The 21,594-nt window shown below is 36.2% G+C and overlaps 1 protein-coding gene across 2 annotated transcripts in view; it reads right to left on the bottom strand.

Moving 5' to 3' along the window:
• Positions 1 to 1,237: 1,237 nt before the first annotated feature.
• SMAD4 (SMAD family member 4) overlaps positions 1,238 to 21,594 on the bottom strand; it is a gene marked incomplete at both ends in the record, with an annotated part of 36,801 nt that continues 16,444 nt past the window's right edge. For both annotated transcript variants that reach the window (XM_079718039.1, XM_079718040.1), the window contains 4 exons: positions 1,238 to 1,449; positions 2,942 to 3,080; positions 11,671 to 11,839; positions 12,876 to 13,059. In XM_079718039.1, coding sequence (XP_079574165.1) covers positions 1,238 to 1,449; positions 2,942 to 3,080; positions 11,671 to 11,839; positions 12,876 to 13,059 — 704 coding nt within the window. The remainder of the gene's footprint in view (positions 1,450 to 2,941; positions 3,081 to 11,670; positions 11,840 to 12,875; positions 13,060 to 21,594) is intronic.

Genomic DNA, 21,594 nt, shown 5'->3' with positions numbered 1-21,594 from the left:
ATACATTTGCAACTTTTCTACTTAAATCCTCTATACAAAGTCACTGCCAGTTGATATGATCATTGATGGCAAAGGGCTTAGAATAACCAAAAGGTATAAAAAAGTTTGCAGTCTTGCCCCAAGATACAAAAACTGAATTTTAAACAATGTCATAACATACATGATTTAAACAGTATACGAAAAAAAAGTCACACATCAAATCAAGTACAAAAATATCCAAACTACCTATTATGAACGGTAATGTTTCCCTTATTCTGCACTGTATTTAACACAGAATTTAGCAGTTTCCAAAATATTCATTATTTAGTTTAAGCACTGCCACCTTTGCAGAACGGTAAGATATTAGATGGAGTGACACTGCTTTTAGTGTTTTTAAAAATACAAAACCTTTCCCTATGTTAATGAAGGAAAGAAATTCCTCCTCTAGGCTTCTTAGTAACCAACCCTGTGCCTAGAAATATAGAGTACATCTACTGTTTAACAGGGCTAAAGTAGATTTCATGATAAATAGTTATCCAACAAAGATAACAAATGTAATTTTAAATGATATTCCTTTGGTAATTTTAAGGAATTCTCAATATACAGAGATTAGTGTTTTGCCTTGGCAAAAGAAAAATTGAAGTCGCAAGACAATCTGAATTGAAATCATCTTCACTAGTTTAACGTGAAAAAAACATTTGCATAAAAGGTTATAATACATTACTATCTTCTTTTTTAAACACAGAGTAAAGTTGCTCTTGGTAAAATTAACTCACCCACATGGCACAATATTTTGGAGTAAAGTATGTTCAACAATAACAACTCACACACAAGATAACACAGGTGAGTTAACTTTGAGAACTTCTCTGCCTTTAAAATCAGCAATATTGAATTTATTCTGTAGAATAACACACATATCAATGTTCTGCATATAAAAGGCTCTAAAACATTTTAAAGGGCTAAATTTTCCAGCACTGGAATGATTCCTTCATACATAACTGGTGAAGATTTAATAAGAATGTGTTTTTCCTGATCTTCAAGCTCTGAGCCATGCCTGAAAAGTTCTAAATAGGAAAAAAAAATTGTTTTAATCCAGTTTCTGTCTGCTAGGAGCAAGGCAGCAAACACATTTTTCAACCCCTTATGAAAAGATAAAGCAGAACAAAAGTGAAATATATCTTCAGATTATAAACAGGATTGCATTTTATAGTCCACCATCCTGATAATGTTAAGGGCCCCAACATTAAGTTAAAAGACCTCAGTCTAAAGGCTGTGGGTCGGCAATAGGCATGGTGTGAAGTACTTCATCTAGGAGCTGGAGGGCCCGGTGCAAGTGAATCTCAATCCAGCAAGGTGTTTCCTTGATGCTCTGTCTTGGGTAATCAGGCCCCCAGCCTTTCACAAAACTCATCCTGAGTATGCATAAACGACGAAGGTCATCAACACCGATTCCAGCAGCAGCTGACAAACCTAACAGAAAAGATTTGGATGACGTCAGAGGGACAGCTGATCTCTTCCCATCCTCCCTAAATCTTACATTAATAAGGTGATCAGCTTTCTTTACTTCATTCTCCCCAGCATATAACTTCTCTGTCAAGGTGCCAAAAAGTAAGTGTAGATCTATACTTTATCAACAGGGACTGAAAACTTTTGGTAAAGACCATCTACATTCCACAAGGGTCTTCTAGCTACCATCAATTATGAATTACCACAATCCACCAACACCCCACCTGTTTTTCTCTTTAGAAGTGGAGGTGAAGGAATAAAAAACAACTTGTTTTTAAGAGGTAGTGCATGTCTACAGGTTGGTTCTAAGAACCTTACTGTCTGTCTAAACAGTCTAGTTCAGAGTACGACATGACTAATAATGAGACAGTTAACAGTCCTGGTTCCACTAAGACTTCTTGGATGACCCAGATGATGTCTGTCTCTCAGTTTCACAATGTAACAGAGATAATATGTAATTACTCAACAGGGGGCAGTAGATGAGAATGAAAAATTTAATAATAGTTCTGGATTCTTTAGTAAAAGCATGTTTATAACATCAAAACTAGCAAATTAATGGTTTAGATGCCCAAATCTTTAAAAAAATAAAATTTTCTAAATGAGTATGCCTTATCTACCTCTAAATTGTAAACTCCTGAACATAAGTCACAACAGAGACTCTGCATCTAATTTTCCAGTCAGAACATACAGTCATATAGTCAATCTGCATTCATCAATATTACAATGAAACTAATGGGAGGAATTTGTTATGTACTGTAGAGAAACCTGCAGGGCCACTGCAGTTTTCTTAGCCAGTGTGATTTGCTTACCACACTGAAGAGGTTAAGAACAGGGGTTGAATGAATCACTAGTTATGCCTTCAGACGTGGAAGATGGGTGCCACGTGTTTCCATCATAAAAGTCTATAGTCAGGAGTTTAACTCTGCAGTAAAAAATTCCCCATCAGTGTGAAACCTGGCACACAGTTCAATTTTACCCTAAAATTAAAAAAAAGTCTACAAGTTACCAAAATACCACCCTCACTTAGTTTTCTCTCCATGCTTAGCATATTTAAGAAAAAACTGGAGAGGTGCCTAACTCTGAAACTGAAATATGCTTTCCTTCTAGAATAAAGCAAAGCATGTCAGTGATCTCAACCCACCCTGGCTGGTGAGGCAAGAATTAAAAGCATCAGCAAAAAAAAGGGGAGACTGATCAATATAATATAATAACCCCCTTTCTCCTTTATCCCATACTCCCTTTTTTGATACAAAAAGAATGAACACAGGGTCCTAGACAAAGGGCAACTATTACAGAAGAACACTTCTCTTTTTTTTGGTTTACAAATTCAAAAATGTTATCCCAGTAAAAAGAACTTTAATTTCTATTATTGCTTAAAGTAACTAATCAACTGAGTCAATCGAGATAAAACGCCAACTATTACACTTTAAAAAAAAAAAATCAAAAGTATACTTACTGATAGCTGGGGCTATTCCACCTACTGATCCCGGGCCAGGGATGTTTCCTGCCACGGCTGCTGCCTGGGCAGCTGCTGCAGCTTGTGCAGTAGCTGCCTGTTGTTGCATCTGACGATGACACTGACGCAAATCAAAGACCTTAAAAAAAAGTATAAGTCTCATGCCATGAGTCCAGCAGAAAATATTCCACACATCAAAAACCAATGCACAATTTATTTAAACCTCATAGCTTGATTTAACTCTCAGAATTAAAGAATTCAAAATTTTAATTTTTATGTATATGTAGTTCTTAGGAAAGGTGACTTGAAGCTCACCAAAAGGCACATTTCACTATGAGGACAGCTTTGGCTGCCACAGCTCTCTGTATCCTTTATCTAGAGTTTAGGGTGGGGCAGCCATTATTGTCCTTGTGAAAAACCACACCACTGTGTAAAATGAACAGTTAAGAAATCATTCCTCCCTTTCATAACCAAATTGCTGAGAGTTTTCTTTAGGCTGAATCGATGGCCTAGGTCATATGGCCAACTTCTTTTCTTTATCATTCTAACTATTTGGAGGAGTGAACAAAAGGCACTGTCACTATATAAGAAAACAACTACATTTCTCAGAGATGCACACTTTAATCCATAGGAGAAAAATAACATGATACTTAGGACTTGTTTTAAAATACTTTAGAAACAGAGGAAAAAGAATAGATCAAGTAAATGTAAAATCTTAACAACTACTGAATCTCAGTGATAGATACATGGGATTTCATTAACTAGTTTCTCATTACTTTCTGTATGCTCGTGATTAAAAAAAAAATGCTTAGCTTTGAATCCTATCACTGATACCTGCTACCTACATGGGTTAAATTTCTTAACCTCTCTGAGGCCTCAATTTTCTTATTTATAAAATGGGAATGCTAAGTGTACATGCTTTTTAATAAGGTTGTTATAAACTTGGCATAGTATACAGTAAGCTGTCAATAAATGTTACTTATTATATTTTATTTTATTTTTGGCCTCCCATGTAGCCACTGACCTTTCAGGATAAGTTAAGGAGTTCATAAGTAATTTCAATGTTCTTTATCAGCCATGCCAAGGGCTGGCATTTTTTAAAGCACTGGAAGATTACACAAGCAGAGTGATCATCTTAGAAGTTGCAAGACAAGGACGGAGTAAAAGCAAGACGGCTCAATGCACTTTTTTTATATCATTTTAATTTCTGAACCATGTGACTATATTCCTTTGTCAAGAGTAAATTACATTAAAAAAATCCTTCTAGTATGCACAAAACCCAAATATAAGCAAGCATAATTATCCTTGACAATAAAAGAAATCAAAGAATGCATAACATAGTACTTTATCAGATAAACAACAGGTTTGGAACCGAAACCATTAGTTTTCAGATGCCTGAAAAAATTCTGTCTTTAGCCATGATATTTACATGAAACATAAGAGCATACAACAACAATAAACAAGAGAACCCTCTCCAAACAGCAAACCACATTCCTATTTACTTATTTCTCTACTCAATGCCAATCTTCCGGCATCAATGATGGACAAAACTTAAGACTATCCCATTCTCTGAGGAGACAGAAATCTGTCACATATAGATGTATGTATTACCTGACCAAACTATCAGTCCTAAAAGGCTTCAGAACAGAAAGCATGACAAAGTCAGGTCTGGAAATCAGAAATCCCGCAATGCCCAGAACAAAAACCACTGTTTTTTCAAGATTCCCAAGAGTCCATTAGATTCTGAAATTTTCCACTGGGCTCTCTGACCTCTTAGAAGGCATCACGGAGCACAGTACAAAGTGGGACTCAAATATTTGAAACGCCAAATAGCTCTACAACCACTTTTTTTTAAAGAAAGAAACTAACAAACCTTATTTTTTTAGAGCAGTTTTAGGCTCACGATAAAACTGGGTAAAAAGTAAAGCGAGCTCTGCCTCCCTACTCAAGCACAGCCTCCCCCACCGTCAACGCCCCGCACGACAGTGGTGCCCCTGCCACATCGATGAACCTAGTCTGACACACCGTTATCACCCCAAATCACAGGCTACATTAGGGTTCACTCTTGGTTTTATAATTCTATGGGTTTAGACAAATGTATAATGACACGTATCCAACGCTGTAGTGCCATACAGAGTACTTTCACTGCCCTAAAAATCCTCTGTGCACTGCCAATGAGTTCTTCCCTCCTCTCTAACCCTGGAAACCACTCATCTTCTTACCGTCTCCATAGTTTCACCTTTTCTAGAATGTCACAGAGTTGGAGTCATACAACATGTATGTAGCCTTTTCAGATTGGCTTCTTTCACTCAGTAATATGCATTTTAGGTTCCTCCATGTCTTTTCATGACTTGATAGCTCATTTCTTTTTAATGCTGAATAACATTCCACTCTGTGGATGTACCACAGTTTATTTACCCATTCACCTACTGAAGGACATGTTGGTTGCTTCTAAGTTTTTGGCAGCTGTGAATAAAGCTGCTGTAAACATCCGTGTGTAGGTTTTCGTGTGGACATATGTTTTCAGATCATTTGGGTAGATATTAAGGAGTGTGACGGATGGATCATATGGCTAGAATACATTTAGCTGTGTAAGAAACTACCAAACTGTCTTCCAAAGTAGCTGTACCATTTTGCATTTCCACCAGTAATGAATGAGAGTTCCTGTTGCTCCACATCCTGGTCGGCATTTGGTTCTGTCAGTGTTTTGGATTTTAGCCATTCTACTAGTATGTAGTGGTATCTCACTGTTGTTTTAATTCACAATTCCCTAATGACATATGAACTTGAACATCTATTCATATGTTTACTTGCTATCAACGTATCCTCTTCACTGAACCATCTATTCAGGTCTTTTGCCCATTTTTTAATCAGGTTGTTTTCTTACTGTTGAGTTTTAAGTGTTTTCTATATTTTCGATAACAGTCCTTTATCAGATGTGTCTTTTGCAAATATATTCTCCCAGTCTGTGGCTAATCATCTCATTCTCTTGACACTGTCCTTCGTAGAGCAGACACTTTTAATTTTAATGACGTCCAGCCTATCAACTGTTTCTTTCATGGATCCTGCCTTTGATGTTGTATCTAAAAAGTCATTGCCATACCCAAGGTCATCTCCTATGTTATTCTCTAAGAGGTTTATTTTTTACATTTAGGTCTTTACAACCACTTAAAAAAAATTTTTTAACCATCATTAACCTAGTATGGCCCGGGAGGAGGGAATACAGCTTACTTATAAATTCCCAGGGTTCAAATATGTTCTCAACATATCCCTACCTCCACCATGAGTTATTAAAAATAACCAAGAGATATTCACACATAGGTTCTTTACAATATGTTATAAACAATCATAATTACGATTGTCTTAATCTAAATCTATGCTAACACGAGGAGCACATATTAACCACAAAGATGAAATTTTAAAACTTTTATCTGCAGATGTAGTAAAAATGATTCATTAAGCACCTCAGCAAACCTTCTTTCCACATGGGTTATTTATGTAATTACAGCACCCACACCAAAAGACATAATTATTGGCTACACTGCTAACTAAGACTCAGGCAGCCTCCTCACTGTATACTCTGTCTATACCATAATAGGTTTCACCTGTTATACTGGATAGTAAAATTAAGGCTTTCATTGAAATGCAACCATCTTCCTTTCAAAATTTGACTGAGTTGTTGATAAAAACAATTCAAAGTAACCAAAGGTTTTAAATATTCTTTTTGGCTCAGACCCAAAACATACTTCTGATCACCACCCCTGGGCTAATCAACAATTTACCTCTGATTTCATTTATTTAAACACATTTCCTGTGGTTACTCTCATATAAGTTTATTACAAACTTATTATTTAACAAAGGTGAGTGTCTTATAAAGATCACTGTCAACATCTTCAGGATATTATTCTCTTTCAACCAGGAGTCAAATTTTGGCATTCTTCTTTATAAGGCTCAATTACAGTACTCTGTTGAAATCAACACCAAGAAATAGTAATCCAGAAAGAGAAACAGATAATTGTGTTGGTGGTATACTGGGCATCTGAATATAAGACTGCTTTAAGGACTCGCTAAGTAATCTGACCTGGAGTAAGAATCATGATATATAGTAACTGGGAATAAATTTAAGTGGGATCATAATAACCTTCAAACTAGTCCAGCCGTGGTTTAGAAACACAGCCTGCCCCCTGTCCCTAACATATATGTGTTCAAAAACAAACCTGACTCATCATCATAAGAGAAATGCATATCAAAAACCACCACAACGAGATACCACTTCACACCCTCTAGAATGGCTAAAATCAAAAAGACAGATAACAACAAGTATTCGTGAGACTGTAGAGAAATCAGAAACTTCATACACTGCTGCTGTAAATATAAAATGCTACAGCCACTTTGGAAAACGGTTTGGCAGTCCCTTAAAAAGTTACACAGAGTTACTTTATGATCCAGCAATTCCACTCCTTGGTATATGCAAGAGAAATGAAGACAATGTTCGCACAAAAATCTGTACATGAATGTTCATAGCGGTATTATTCATAATATAGCCAAAAACTAGAAACTCGTATGTCCCTCAACTGATGAATGGATAAACAAAATGTGGTATATGAAATATTATTCAGCCCTAAAAGGAATGAAGTACAGATATATGTTACATGGATGAAGCTTGAAAACATTATGCTTAGTGAAAGAAGTCACAGAAGACCACATTATATGATTCCATTTATAAAAACTGTTCAGAGTAGGCAAATCTATATAGAGAAAAAGTGGTTGTCTAGAGCTGGGGGAAATGGGGTGTTGGGAGGTAACAGCTAAAGGGTGGTACAAGGTTTCTTTCTGGGGTGAAGAGAATGTTCTAAAATTGATTGTGGTGATGGTTGCACAACTCTGTGAATACACTAAAAATCACTCAATTGTACTCTTTTAATGGGTGACTTATATGGTATGTGAATTATCTCAGTATCTCAATAAAGCTCTTAAAAAACCTGAGTGTCTACTGCTTAAGCAACACAAACAAAACAGATCTTACTTTTGAAAGCAAAAGAGCAATGCCACTTAAAGAGAATTCAAACATTTGCTCCATTTAAAGCTTGTAAAATACCATTTTGTTACATCAGGTTTTCAAAAATATAAGGTGACTGCTATATCATGAGAGAAGCAGGAAAAAAAAATCAACATCTTAGGAGAAAAAAAAATACAATTTAGTCCTAGCTTCTTGGTTTATAAAATGAAAGAATGGTTCTTCAAACCTATGTTTTCCTCATTTTAACTAAAAAGAAAAAAATGTGTTTGTGTGTATGTATGTGTATTGGGGGTAGGGATGGATTCCCCCATGTGGACTCCCCAATGTAAGGGCACTCCTTCCAAGGGTTCATGTATCTGTATGCAATTCACCCCAGTAACATGATCTCTGGTGAAAATCTACCTGACAACCTAAACTTTAGTTACTGCGGCCCAAAAAATTAGTAAATGAAGAAAAGGCCAATGGTTAGATTTAGGATAAACTTGCATCTCTTTCTGGCTAATAAGAAGACTCTTCTGAAGAACAATATACTTAGTAAACAGAAATAACTATTTTAAAATCTTAGTTAATACAACAAAAATGGATGTTTTTTACTCCACTAAAATGTATCACAAGAGAGTTATTTATTGTTCAAGGCAAAACTCTGAGATTGCTATAAAAATCTATCCATGACAGTGGTTTATCAAGTGATGACACGTCTCGTACCTGGGTGGCTTTTCAAAGACCATTTGTACCAAAACAGAGGTACTACATTATTTGACAATCCTAGAAATTAATTATACAAGATTCCACATTTTTTAAACTTAAATGTTTTAAATGCTACCTCATATCTGTTAGGTTCGTAACTACTGTCTGGCACAAAGTAGATAGTCAACACTGTAGTCTCTGTCCATTCACTTCTAATTGCACAAGCAAGCCAGAGACTTGTAGTCAAGACGGATGCACAGTTATGCATAATCACCTTCTCTCTCTGCTCCAAACATATACAAAGGCTAGAAAAACTATAAAAATAGATATCTTCCAAGCCAATCATAAAATTCATGTGGAAATCCAAGGGGCTGGCAATAGCCAAAATAATCCTGAAAAATAACAAAGTTGGAGAGCTCACACTCCCCAATTTCAAAACTTCCGACAAAGCTATAGCAATCAAGAAAGGGTAGTACTGTCACAAGGACAGATATATACAGCAACGAAATAGAACTGATGGCCCAGAAAAAAAACCTTTATCACTTAAGGTCAATTGAGTTTTCAACAGGGTGTCAAGATAATTCAATAAGGGAAAGAACAGTCTTTTGAACAAATGGTTGCTGCAACAACTGGTTCTCATACAAAAGAACAAAGTGGGATCCTTTCCCTACACCATACACAAAAATTCACTCAAAATGGATCATAGACCTAAATGTAAGACCTAAAAGTATAAAACACTTAGAAGAAAACATAGGTATAAATCTTCATGACCTTGCCTTAGGCAATGGTTTCTTAGATATGACACCAAAAGCACAAGCAACCAAAGAACAGATAGACTACACTAAATTTTAAAACTTTTGTGCTGCAAATCATTATCATGCAAAAAGTGAAAGATACTAAATTTTAAAACTTTTGTGCTGCAAATCATTATCATGCAAAAAGTGAAAGATGAGCCAAAGAATGGAAGAGAATATTTGCAAATCATGTATCTGATAAAGGACTGATACCCAGAATATATAAAGAAAGCTTACAACAATAATAAAAAGACTAAAAAACCCAATTAAAAAATGGGAAAAGATCTGAACAGACATTTCTCCAAAGAAGATACACAAATGGCCAATAAACACACAAAAAGAAGTTCAACATTATTAGCCATTAAGGAAATGCAAATCAAAACCACAATGAGGCAGATACCACTTCATAGCCACTAGGATGGCTAAAATAAAAAAGGCAGATAATAACAAGTGTTGGTGAGAATATAGAGAAACAGAAACCCTCCATATACATTGCTGGTGGAAATGTAAAACAGCACTACCATTCTGGAGAACAGTCTGGCAGTCCCTCAGAAAGTCAGACATAGAGTTATCTTATGATCCAGCAACTCCACTCCTAGGCATATATCCAAGAAAATGAAAATACATCTACCTAAAAACTTATACATGACTATTCATAGCAGCATTATTCATAATAGCCAAAAAGTAGACACAACTCATGTCCATTAACTTATCATGGATAAACAAAATCCACAGTGGAGAGCAAGGACGAAAGACAGAAGGTACTTGGGGTACCAGCACCAAACAGGTGTAGAGGACAGGAATTTGACTTCTCAGAGTGATATGGAACGAGAAAACAGGCTCTCCGAGGGCTACAACTGGGCACCTGCCCATAAATCAAGTGCTGGTAAAACAGTTTGCCAATTAACTCAGAAATGCAATTAGGAATAAAATTCTTGTCCATGGCATAGGTAAGCATCAGAGAAATCTATGCAACAGGAATTAGGCCCTGAGCATACCTAGGGATTGGAACTCAATTTCCTCAAGGGACAAAAATTCCTCTACCTTCTAAATATAAAAATTGGTCCTGGGCTTCCCTGGTGGCGCAGTGGTTGAGAGTCCGCCTGCCGATGCAGGGGACACGGGTTCATGCCCTGGTCCGGGAGGATCCCACATGCCGCGGAGCGGCTGGGCCCGTAAGCCATGGCCGCTGAGCCTGCATGTCCGGAGCCTGTGCTCCACAACGGGAGAGGCCACAACAGTGAGAGGCCCGCGTACAGAAAAAAAAAAAAAAAAAACAGAAAAAAGAATTGGTCCTGAGATGTGGATCCCAGGGTGCCAGACTAAGGCAAAACTGCCCTACAGGGAGAAGCAATAACAGGAAGGAAAAAATAAAGAATAAAATCTCTGAGACAAACTTGCCAACAAATATTAAATAGACTACAAAGCATACGAGGAAACACAGCACCACTTAAAAATAATAACAAAGCACAAATAAGCAAAATTCCCTGTGGAAAAATTAGAAAACACAAATAAAGATAATTCTGTGCGCTAATAAGCAATTTCCTAGGACTAAGTGATGAGGCAGAGTTAATTCCACTAACTTACAATAGCTAATCTTAAACATACTGAGGATGACGGTGAAAAATCTGAAATTAGAACTATATTTAGGGTATCTAATTACCATCTTCCGATTTCAAAAACAGTGTATGTTATAAATTAAAATTAAAATAGGTTGAACATGTAATAATTAATGAAAAATACCTCAGGCTTAATTTGCAAAATAATATAGTAAATAAAACTATTTAATGCACAAAAAAACTAACCTTAAAAAAAGTGGTACTGAAGAATTTTTCATTTCTCAGTTCTTAATCTGAAAAGCTATACTTTTAGAATTCCCTTCCATAAAATCCTAAAGCTTGGCTAAGATGCAATTTCAGAGTCTGAGTTTTACATATTTTATATCAAAGGAAATTTGGAGGTTTCACTCAGTATTTTCAAGAGCCTGTGTATTACCCTAAAACATTTAACAAATTTGCTAATAAAACAACAGGGCATGAATGCATCCACAAAACTAGATAACCAATCATATCAATGAAAGTCCCCAGGAAATGTGTTTTATATACAAACATAATTTCTGATTATTTAATACATAAAGAGACATTTTTACACTCCTCCCACCTCCATCTCAATTCTTTAAACAACAGAGCTTTCCAAGTCTAAAATATTTGAGTAAAATTGCAACTAACCTTTATATATGCACTTGGGTAGATCTTATGAACAGCGTCTCCAGGTGCACGCCCAGCTTCTCTGTCTAAGTAGTAGCTCTGTACAAAGACTGCGTGGTCACTAAGGCACCTGACCCAAACATCACCTTCACCTTTACATTCCAACTGCACACCTTTGCCTATGTGCAACCTTAGGAAGAAAAAGTGAATCACATTTCATTTTGATAAATATTTAAAAATAAATTTTAGTTCAGATTATATAGCATACCCAATACTGAAAAATTTTAAAGAATAAAGGACATTATATAACACCATAACCAAAAGATAGCCACTGTTAACATTTCTGTATGTTTCTTTGTTTTTTTTTAGTATCCTATTCATATGTAATAATGATGAACATTCACATAATGTTTATTATGTGTCAGGAACATTCAATATAAATTCTCACTTAACCTTCACAATTCAATTAAAATTAATTTAAAAATTCAGTTAATCACATGAGCCAAATTTTAACTGCTCAACAGCTACATGTGGCTAGAAGTTACTATACTGGACAGCACAGATATAAACCATTTCCTTCATTACAGAAAATTCTATTAGATAGCACTGGCTTAGAGAGTAGATAATTTGCCAAAATCACACAGCTAAGGGATAGAGCCAAGATTATGTGCTTATGCACACACACATTTCCTTAAAGAGTTGAGATCACACAGTACCTAAAATTGTGTATGTTTTCCTGTAATATTTCATCTTAAGTATTTACATTTGATTATGTAAACTTGTTATATTTTAATGACTGCATAAAAATGAAAGTGTATTAAAATTTACTTAACCATTTACCTTTTATTATCAGTCTTCCATTATAAATAACACTTGTGGAAACATGTCTTCATTTTATGTTATTTCCTCTCAATAAATTTGTATAAATATCATACAATCAGAGGAAATAAAAACTAGTTTTCAAACCGGGTTCCAAAAGGTCTAGTTACTATTCAAAACACAGAAACCTCACTAACTTTTAAAAAAAGACTGTATTTTATCATCTTTTAAATAACAAACATCTACAATTAAAATGAAATGCTTACAAATTCTGAATTTTCAAGGCGATCTTTATTCTTTTATCTATATTCGAAAACATAATTTACATGGAAAGATATCTCTGAATAAAAGACAATGTACTATGTTCAATTTTTAAAATTAACTATCTAACTATACAATCAATATACCTTGCTCTCTCAATGGCTTCTGTCCTGTGGACATTGGAGAGTTGACCCAAGCAAAAGCGATCTCCTCCAGAAGGGTCTACATAACCATCAACAGTAACAACAGGACAGCTTGAAGGAACCTTAAACGTCTCTCCTACTTGAACATCCATTTCAAAGTAAGCAATGGAACACCAATACTCAGGAGCTATAGGAGATAAATGGGAGAGAAGAGCCAATCATGTGAGAAAGATTTAAGGCTTTCACTTTCACTCCATATGACAAAGCTTTTCTTAAAGGGTGAAGGAAGGGGAGAGCACCCAAAATAATTTATAATGCATTATAAAGTAGGCACTGCCATGTCTTCTACTTCTCAGCTTAGTATCTAACATTCTTGAAAATTAAAAAAAGTCATTTTTAAAATCTGGAATTTGGTTCTTACCTGAAAGTACCCAGTCAACAGGGAATTTAAAGACCGGAAATAATTAGAATCATAAATTTTTTTACCATGATGTTTCATCTAACTGCACATAATATTTTCTATGTAGTCTGAACTTTATTTTTTTTAAAAAAAACACTGATTCTAATACGTATTTCAGAGAAGTGTTCTTGAATAACATCCATCTATGGTATATATTTATAGATCCCTAAATGAGAGAGAGGGCATAACCAAGTCAGACATCACAGACGAGAGTCAAGGTTAATTACGCTCCAACTACACAGTTTCTATGAGCAGGATTTTTCAATTGTCTCTTGGATGAAAGGTCATTTGTCCCATATGTATTTTTAGTGAAGTCCATTCATATTAACTACTACAATTTTTTTATTATTTTTTTGCAGAGCAGGTTCTTATTAATCATCCATTTTATATACATCAGTGTCTACATGTCAATTCCAATCTCCCAATTCATCACACCACTTTCCGCCCCCCTGCCGCTTTCCCCCCTTGGTGTCCATACGTCTGTTCTCTACATCTGTGTCTCAATTTCTGCCCTGCTAACTGGTTCATCTGTACCATTTTTCTAGGTTCCACATATATGCGTTAAATATACGATATCTGTTCTTCTCTTTCTGACATGCTTCACTCTGTATGAGAGTCTCTAGATCCATCCACGTTTCGACAAATGACCCAATTCGTTCCTTTTCATGGCTGAGCAATATTCCATTGTATATATGTACCACATTTTATTTATCCATTCGTCTGTCGATGGGCATTTAGGTTGCTTCCATGTCCTGGCTATTGTAAATAGTGCTGCAATGAACATTGGGGTGCATGTGTCTTTTTGAATTATGGTTTTCTCTGGGTATATGCCCAGTAGTGGGATTGCTAGGTCATACGGTAGTTCTATTTTTAGTTTTTTAAGGAACCTTCATACTGTTCTCCATAGTGGCTGTATCAATTTACATTCCCACCAACAGTGCAAGAGGGTTTCCTTTTCTCCAAATCCCCTCCAGCATTTATTGTTTGTAGATTTTCTGATGATGCCCATTCTAACTGGTGGGAGGTGATACTTCAATGTAGCTTTGATTTGCATTTCTCTAATAATTAGTGATGTTGAGCAGCTTTTCATGTGCTTCTTGGCCATCTGTATGTCTTCTTTGGAGAAATGTCTATTTACGTCTTCTGTCCATTTTTGGATTGGGTTTTTTTTTTTAATATTGAGCTGCAGGAGCTGTTTATATATTTTGGAGATTAATCCTTTGTCCGTTGATTCATTTGCAAATATTTTCTCCCATTCTGAGGGCTGTCTTTTTGTCTTCTTTGTAGTCTCCTTTGCTGTGCAAAAAGTTTTAAGTTACATTAGGTCCCAATTGTTTATTTTTGTTTTTATTGCCATTACTCTAGGAGGTGGATCAAAAAAGATCTTGCTGTAACGTATGTCAAAGAGTGTGCTTCCTATGTTTTCCTCTAAGAGTTTTATAGTGTCTGGTCTTACATTTACGTCTCTAATGCATTTTGAGTTTATTTTTGTGTATGGTGTTAGGGAGTGTTCTAATTTCATTCTTTTACATGTAGCTGTCCAGTTTTCCCAGCACCACTTATTGAAGAGACTCTCTTTTCTCCATTGTATATACTTGCCTCCTTTGTCATAGATCAGTTGAGCATAGGTGCATGGGTTTATCTCTGGGCTTTCTATCTTGTTCCATTGATCTATGTTTCTGTTTTTGTGCCAGTACCATATTGTCTTGATTACTGTAACTTTGTAGTACAGCCCGAAGTCAGGGAGTCTGATTTCTCCAGCTCCGTTTTTTTCCCTCAAGACTCCTTTGGCTATTTGGGGTCTTTTGTGTCTCCATACAAATTTTAAGATTTTTTGTTCTAGTTCTGCAAAAAGTGCCATTGGTAATTTGATAGGGATTGCACTGAATCTGTAGATTGCTTTGGGTAGTAGAGTCATTTTCACAATATTGATTCTTCCAATCCAAGAACATGGTATATCTCTCCATCTGTTGGTATCATCTTTCATTGTTTTCATCAGTGTCTTACAGTTTTCTGTATACAGGTCTTTTGTCTCCCTAGGTAGGTTTATTCCTAGGTATTTTATTCTTTTTGTTGCAATGGTAAATGGGAGTGTTTCCTTAATTTCTCTTTCAGATTTTTCATCATTAGTGTATAGGAATGCAAGAGATTTCTGTATATTAATTTTGTATCCTGCACTTTACCAAATTCATTGATTAGCTCCACGAGTTTTCTGGTAGCATCTTTAGGATTCTCTATGTATAGTATCATGTCATCTGCAAACAGTGACAGCTCTACTTCTTCTTTTCCAATTTGTATTCCTTTTATTTCTTTTTCTTCTCTGATTGCTGTGGCTACAACTTCCAAAACTATGTTGAATAATAGTGGTGAGAGTGGACATCCTTGTCTTGTTCCTGATCTTAGAGGAAATGCATTCACTTTTTCACCACTGAGAATGTTTGTTGTGGGTTTGTCATATATGGCCTTTATTTTGTTGAGGTAGGTTCCCTCTATGCCCACTTTCTGGAGAGTTTTTATCAGAAATAGGTGTTGAATTTTGTCAAAAGCTTTTTCTGCATCTACTGAGATGATCATATGGTTTTTATTCTTCAATTTGTTAATATGGTGTTATCACATTGATTGATTTGCATATATTGAAGAATCCTTGAATCCCTGGGATACATCCCACTTGATCATGGTGTACGATGCTTTTAATGTGTTGTTGGATTCTGTTTGCTAGTATTTTCTTTAGGATTTTTTAATCTATATTCATCAGTGATATTGGTCTGTAATTTTCTTTTTTTGTATTATCTTTGTCTGGTTTTGGTATCAGGGTGATGGTGGCCTCATAGAATGAGTTTGGGAGTGTTCCTTCCTCAGCAATTTTTTGGAAGAGTTTTGAGAAGGATGTGTGTTAGCTCTTCTCTAAATGTTTGATAGAATTCACTTGTGAAGCCATCTGGTCCTGGACTTTTGTTTGTTGGGAGATTTTTAATCACAGCTTCAATTTCATTGCTTGCGAATGGTCTGTTCGTATTTTCTATTTCTTCCTGTTTCAGTCTTGGAAGGTTATACCTTTCTAAGAATTTGTCCATTTCTTCCAGGTCGTCATTTTATTAGCATAGAGTTGCATGTAGTAGTCTCTTAGGATGCTTTGTATTTCTACGGTGTCTGTTGTAACTTCTCCTTTTTCATTTCTGATTTTATTGATGTGAGTCCTCTCCCTCTTCTTCTTGATGAGTCTGGCTAATGGTTTATCAATTTTGTTATCTTCTCAAAGAACCAGCTTTTAGCTTTATTGATTTTTGCTACTGTTTTGTTTCTATTTCATTTATTTCTGCTCTCATCTTTATGATTTCTTTCCTTCTACTAACTTTGGGTTTTGTTTGTTCTTCTTTCTCTAGTTCCTTTAGGTGTAAGGTTAGATTGTTTATTTGAGACGTTTGTTGTTTCTTGAGGTAGGATTGTATTGCTATAAACTTCCCTCTTAGAACTGCTTTTGCTGCATCCCATAGGTTTTGGATCGTCGTGTTTTCATTGTCATTTGTCTCTAGGTATTTTCTGATTTTCTCTTTGATTTCTTCAGTGATCTCTTGGTTATTTAGTAACGTATTGTTTAGCCTCCATGTGTTTGTGTTTTTTACGTTTTTTTCCCTGTAACTGATTTCTAATCTCATAGCGTTGTGGTCAGAAAAGATGCTTGATATGATTTCAATTTTCTTAAATTTACTGAGGCTTGATTTGTGACCCAAGATGTGATCTATCCTGGAGAACATTCTGTGTGCACTTGAGAAAAAACCGTAATCTGCTGTTTTGGGATGGAATGTTCTATAAATATCAATTAAATCTATCTAGTCTGTTGTGTCATTTAAAGCTTGTGTTTCCTTATTAATTTGCTGTTTGGATGATCTGTCCATTGGTGTAAGTGACGTGTTAAAGTCCCCCACTATTATTGTGTTACTGTCGATTTCCTCTTTTAGAGCTGTTAGCAGTTGCCTTATGTATTGAGGTGCTCCTATGTTGGGTGCATATATAACTGTTATATCTTCTTCTTGGATTGACCCCTTGATCATTCTGCAGTGTCCTTCCTTGTCTCTTGTAACCTTCTGTACTTTAAAGTCCATTTTATCTGATATGAGTATTGCTACTCCAGCTTTCTTTTCATTTCCATTTTCATGGAATAACTTTTTCCATCCCCTCACTTTCAGTCTGTATGTGTCCCTAGGTCTGAAGTGGGTCTCTTGTAGACAGCATATAGGTGGGTCTTGTTTTTGTATCCATTCAGCGAGCCTGTGTCTTTTGATTTGAGCATTTAATCCATTCACGTTTAAGGTAATTATAGATATGTATGTTCCTAATACCATTTTCTTAATTGTTTTGGGTTTGTTTTTGTAGGTCGTTTTCCTCTCTTGTGTTTCCCACTTAGAGAAGTTCCTTTAGCATTTGTTGTAGAGCTCGTTTGGTGGTGCTGAATTCTCTTAGCTTTTGCTTGTCTGTAAAGCTTTTGATTTCTCCATAGCTTTTGCTTGTCTGTAAAGCTTCTGATTTCTCCATCAAATCTGAATGAGATCTTTGCTGGGTAGTGTAATCTTGGTTGTAGGTTCTTCCCTTTCATCACTTTAAATATGTCATGCCACTCCCTTCTGGCTTGTAGAGTTTCTGCTGAGAAATCAGCTGTTAACCTTATGGGAGTTCCCTTGTATGTTATTTGTCATTTTTCCCTCGCTGCTTTCAATAATTTTTCTTTGTCTTTAATTTTTGCCAATTTGATTACTATGTGTTTTGGTGTGTTTCTCCCTGGGTTTATCCTGTATGGGACTCTCTGCGGTTCCTGGACGTGGGTGGCTATTTCCTTTCCCATGTTAGGGAAGTTTTCAAATACAATCTCTTCAAATATTTTCTCAGGTCCTTTCTCTCTCTCTTTTCCTTCTGGGACCCCTATAATACAAATGTTGTTGCGTTTAATGTTGTCACAGAGGTCTCTTAGGCTGCCTTCATTTCTTTTCATTCTTTTTAATTCTGTTCTGCAGCTGTAAATTCCACCATTCTGTTTTCCAGGTCACTTATCCGTTTTTCTGCCTCAGTTATTCTGCTGTTGATTCCTTCTACTGTATTTTTCACTTCAGTTACTGTATTGTTCATCTCTGCTTGTTTGTTCTTTAATTCTTCTAGGTCTTTGTTAAACATTTCTTACATCTTCTCAATCTTTGCCTCCATTCTTTTTTTTTTCTTTTTTTTTTGTGGTACGCGGGCCTCTCACTGCTGTGGCCTCTCCCGTTGCGGAGCACAGGCTCCAGACACGCAGGCTTAGCAGCCATGGCTCACGGGCCCAGCCGCTCCACGGCATGTGGGATCTTCCCGGACCGGGGCACGAACCTGTGTCCCCTGCATCGGCAGGTTGACTCTCAACCACTGCGCCACCAGGAAAGCCCTTTGCCTCCATTCTTTTTCCGAGGTCCTGGATCATCTTCACTATCATTATTCTGAACTCCTTTTCTGGAAGGTTGCCTAACTCCACTTCATTTAGTTGTTTTTCTGGGGTTTTATCTTGTGCCTTCATCTGGTACATAGACTAGATGAAAAGGCAGAGGGCTGTCTTTCTGTGAATGTGGTTTTAGTTCCACAGGCTGCAGGACTGTAGTTCTTCTTGCTTCTGCTGTCTGCCCTCTCTACAATTGGTTTTTAAAACTCTTTATTGGAGTACAATTGCTTTACAATGGTGTGTTAGTTTCTGCTGTATAACAAAGTGAATCAGCTATACATATACATACATCCCCATATCTCCTCTCTCTTGTGTCTCCCTCCTACCCTCCCTATCCCACCCCTCTAGGTGGTCACAAAGCACCGAGCTGATCTCCCTGTGCTATGCAGCTGCTTCCCACTAGCTATCTATTTTATGTTTGGTAGTGTATATATGTCCATGCCACTCTCTCACTTCGTCCCAACTTACCCTTCCCCCTCCCCGTGTCCTCAAGTCCATTCTCTATGTCTGTGTCTTTATTCCTGTCCTGCCCCTATCTTCTTCAGAACCTTTTTTTTTAAGATTCCATATATATATGTGTTAGCATACGGTATTTGTTTTTCCCTTTCTGACTTACTTCGCTCTGTATGATAGTCTCTAGGTCCATCCACCTCACTACAAATAACTCAAACTACTACAATTTTAACTCTGAAAATGTGTTTAATGTATTCACTTGAACTACAATAAATGATTTTAAATTATTGGGGAAGAGAGAGCCACTACTAGGTTTGGTTTGCAAATATCGTTGATCAAGATATTTCTAATTTTTGTTTGAATACAGTTATTACATAGAGCCCACATACATGCAAATTATTTGATTTTCCTTTTGTAAATAACAGGTATTTATGGGGTACATAAGAATCACTGTAGGCACACACAGCAGTAAACAAGGCAGCTATTGTCCTATTTTCATGGAGGTGCAGAGGCAGACAAGTAATCAAATAAATGAATAAGATAACTCAGGTAATGATAAACACTGTGAAGAAAATAAAACAGGGTATGGGACAGAAGATGAGTGGAAAGGTACTTCAGACTAGACAGTAGGGGCACATCCTATCTGAAAAAGTCAGACCTGAAAGACCATGTATCTATGTGGAGACTGTGAATGAACAGCTCAAGAGGAAAGCAAATGCAAAAGCCCTAGAGCAGAAAGGGGTCTGACATAAGGGGGGAAAAAAGGCCAGTGCCATTTATTAGAGATTGAAAGTTTTCTATGATAAACCAATTATTTATCTGCATCTCACTGCGCCATTTATGAACTCTGGCTCACCTAGAATTTTCAACAGTATAAAAAGATACTCAGAATGACAAAAGAAATACATTTCTTCAAACCTCCCAAAAGATGTTAAAATGAAGTATGATTAATGCTTAAAATATATTAAAAACAAAAATCCTGTAAAGTCTATGTATCTAATTGCTTTTCAAAATGTTGTCAAGGAAAAAAGTACTTTCCAATGAAGTATTAATAAAAGAGACCACATGAAAACTGGGTGATTCAAAAACTTAATAATTCAAATGTTTTGCCATACAGAACGACCAACTAATCACAAACACTCCTTTAAATATTATTATCATGAGAACATGAAAACTAGCGATATACTGAAGTGCCTTCTTAAAAAGCTAGTTTTGAAATATTTATGAAGCTGTTCCTTATAGTAAAATTCTTTATTAAAGGCATCACATTATGCTATGGACAAGAAGCTTCAGTCGACATAACAGGCAGGTATACTGGTTGAAGCTAAAACTAAAGAGGTTGTTTAAGACAAGATAAGAATTACCCAATGTTTTGCCAGCAATAAACAGTAACAGCACTTTAATAAGGTCTTTAACAATCAGCCCAAACAGTAAATTTTGTTACAAATAATATCCTGAAGTCACGAATGATTTCAACGCTGGTTAAAAAAATGAGATCCAAGTACATGCATTTCCTAGTTCATACTGAAGAATACTATTTACAAGTAAAGTTGCATGGCAAGCAATCTTTTTTCCAAGAGTCAATTGAGGGGGAAACGGGGAGCTGTATAATCTCCATGTTTAAATAAGAAAAATAACTTTTATCATCATAAATTGCAACATCTGCAACTACACTTAAACATTATGTTATTATTTCCCAGTCACCAAAGGGGTTTCTGTTTGCCTAATATTTCAGACACCGTACAACAATGATGGTTACATAAAGCTGCATTTGGCAAGCTCTGAGTGTAAAAAGAAAGTGACATCAGAGTTGCACCACGGACCAGGGACGAAAAATGACCATCTAATTAAAAGGATTATTAAGGCCCAGGAAAGCAGGAGGAAGGGGGTTACTATCTGTGAGGAGAGACAGGGCTAGAGGTAACCTAATAGGTAATCCAGAGAAGTTAGTGGTGTTGGGATACAAAATACCATGTGAAAACCTTTTCTAAGGGTTTAGAAATGGTTCTAAAGGTTTAGAGTCCACTCTAAATTTGTTATACAACCAGGAGGGAACATTCTTATTTTTAAAACAGGAGAAGGTAACAGGAAACCCTCATTAAGCCTTTCTAGATCTCTCTGTGCTCTTTTGCTCCAAGGACCAAATGTCACATAACTGACAAGTCTGCAGCCTCTCAAAACTAGTATCAACAGCAAGACAGAATTTACTCATTTCCAAGAGAGCTTTCTTAACGTCCCAACTCACTTGAAAGGGAGTGGGATTGTTATGTGCTTGCTGACGGTGCTATTTTTAGTTTCTTGTTCCTTAAGTTAGTGAGGTTGAACTGGTCCCATGAAGTCTATGGGCT

Source organism: Hyperoodon ampullatus (assembly GCF_949752795.1).
Source record: "Hyperoodon ampullatus genome assembly, chromosome: 13".
NCBI lineage: Eukaryota > Metazoa > Chordata > Mammalia > Artiodactyla > Ziphiidae > Hyperoodon > Hyperoodon ampullatus.
This window is presented reverse-complemented; position numbering and strand designations above follow the sequence as displayed.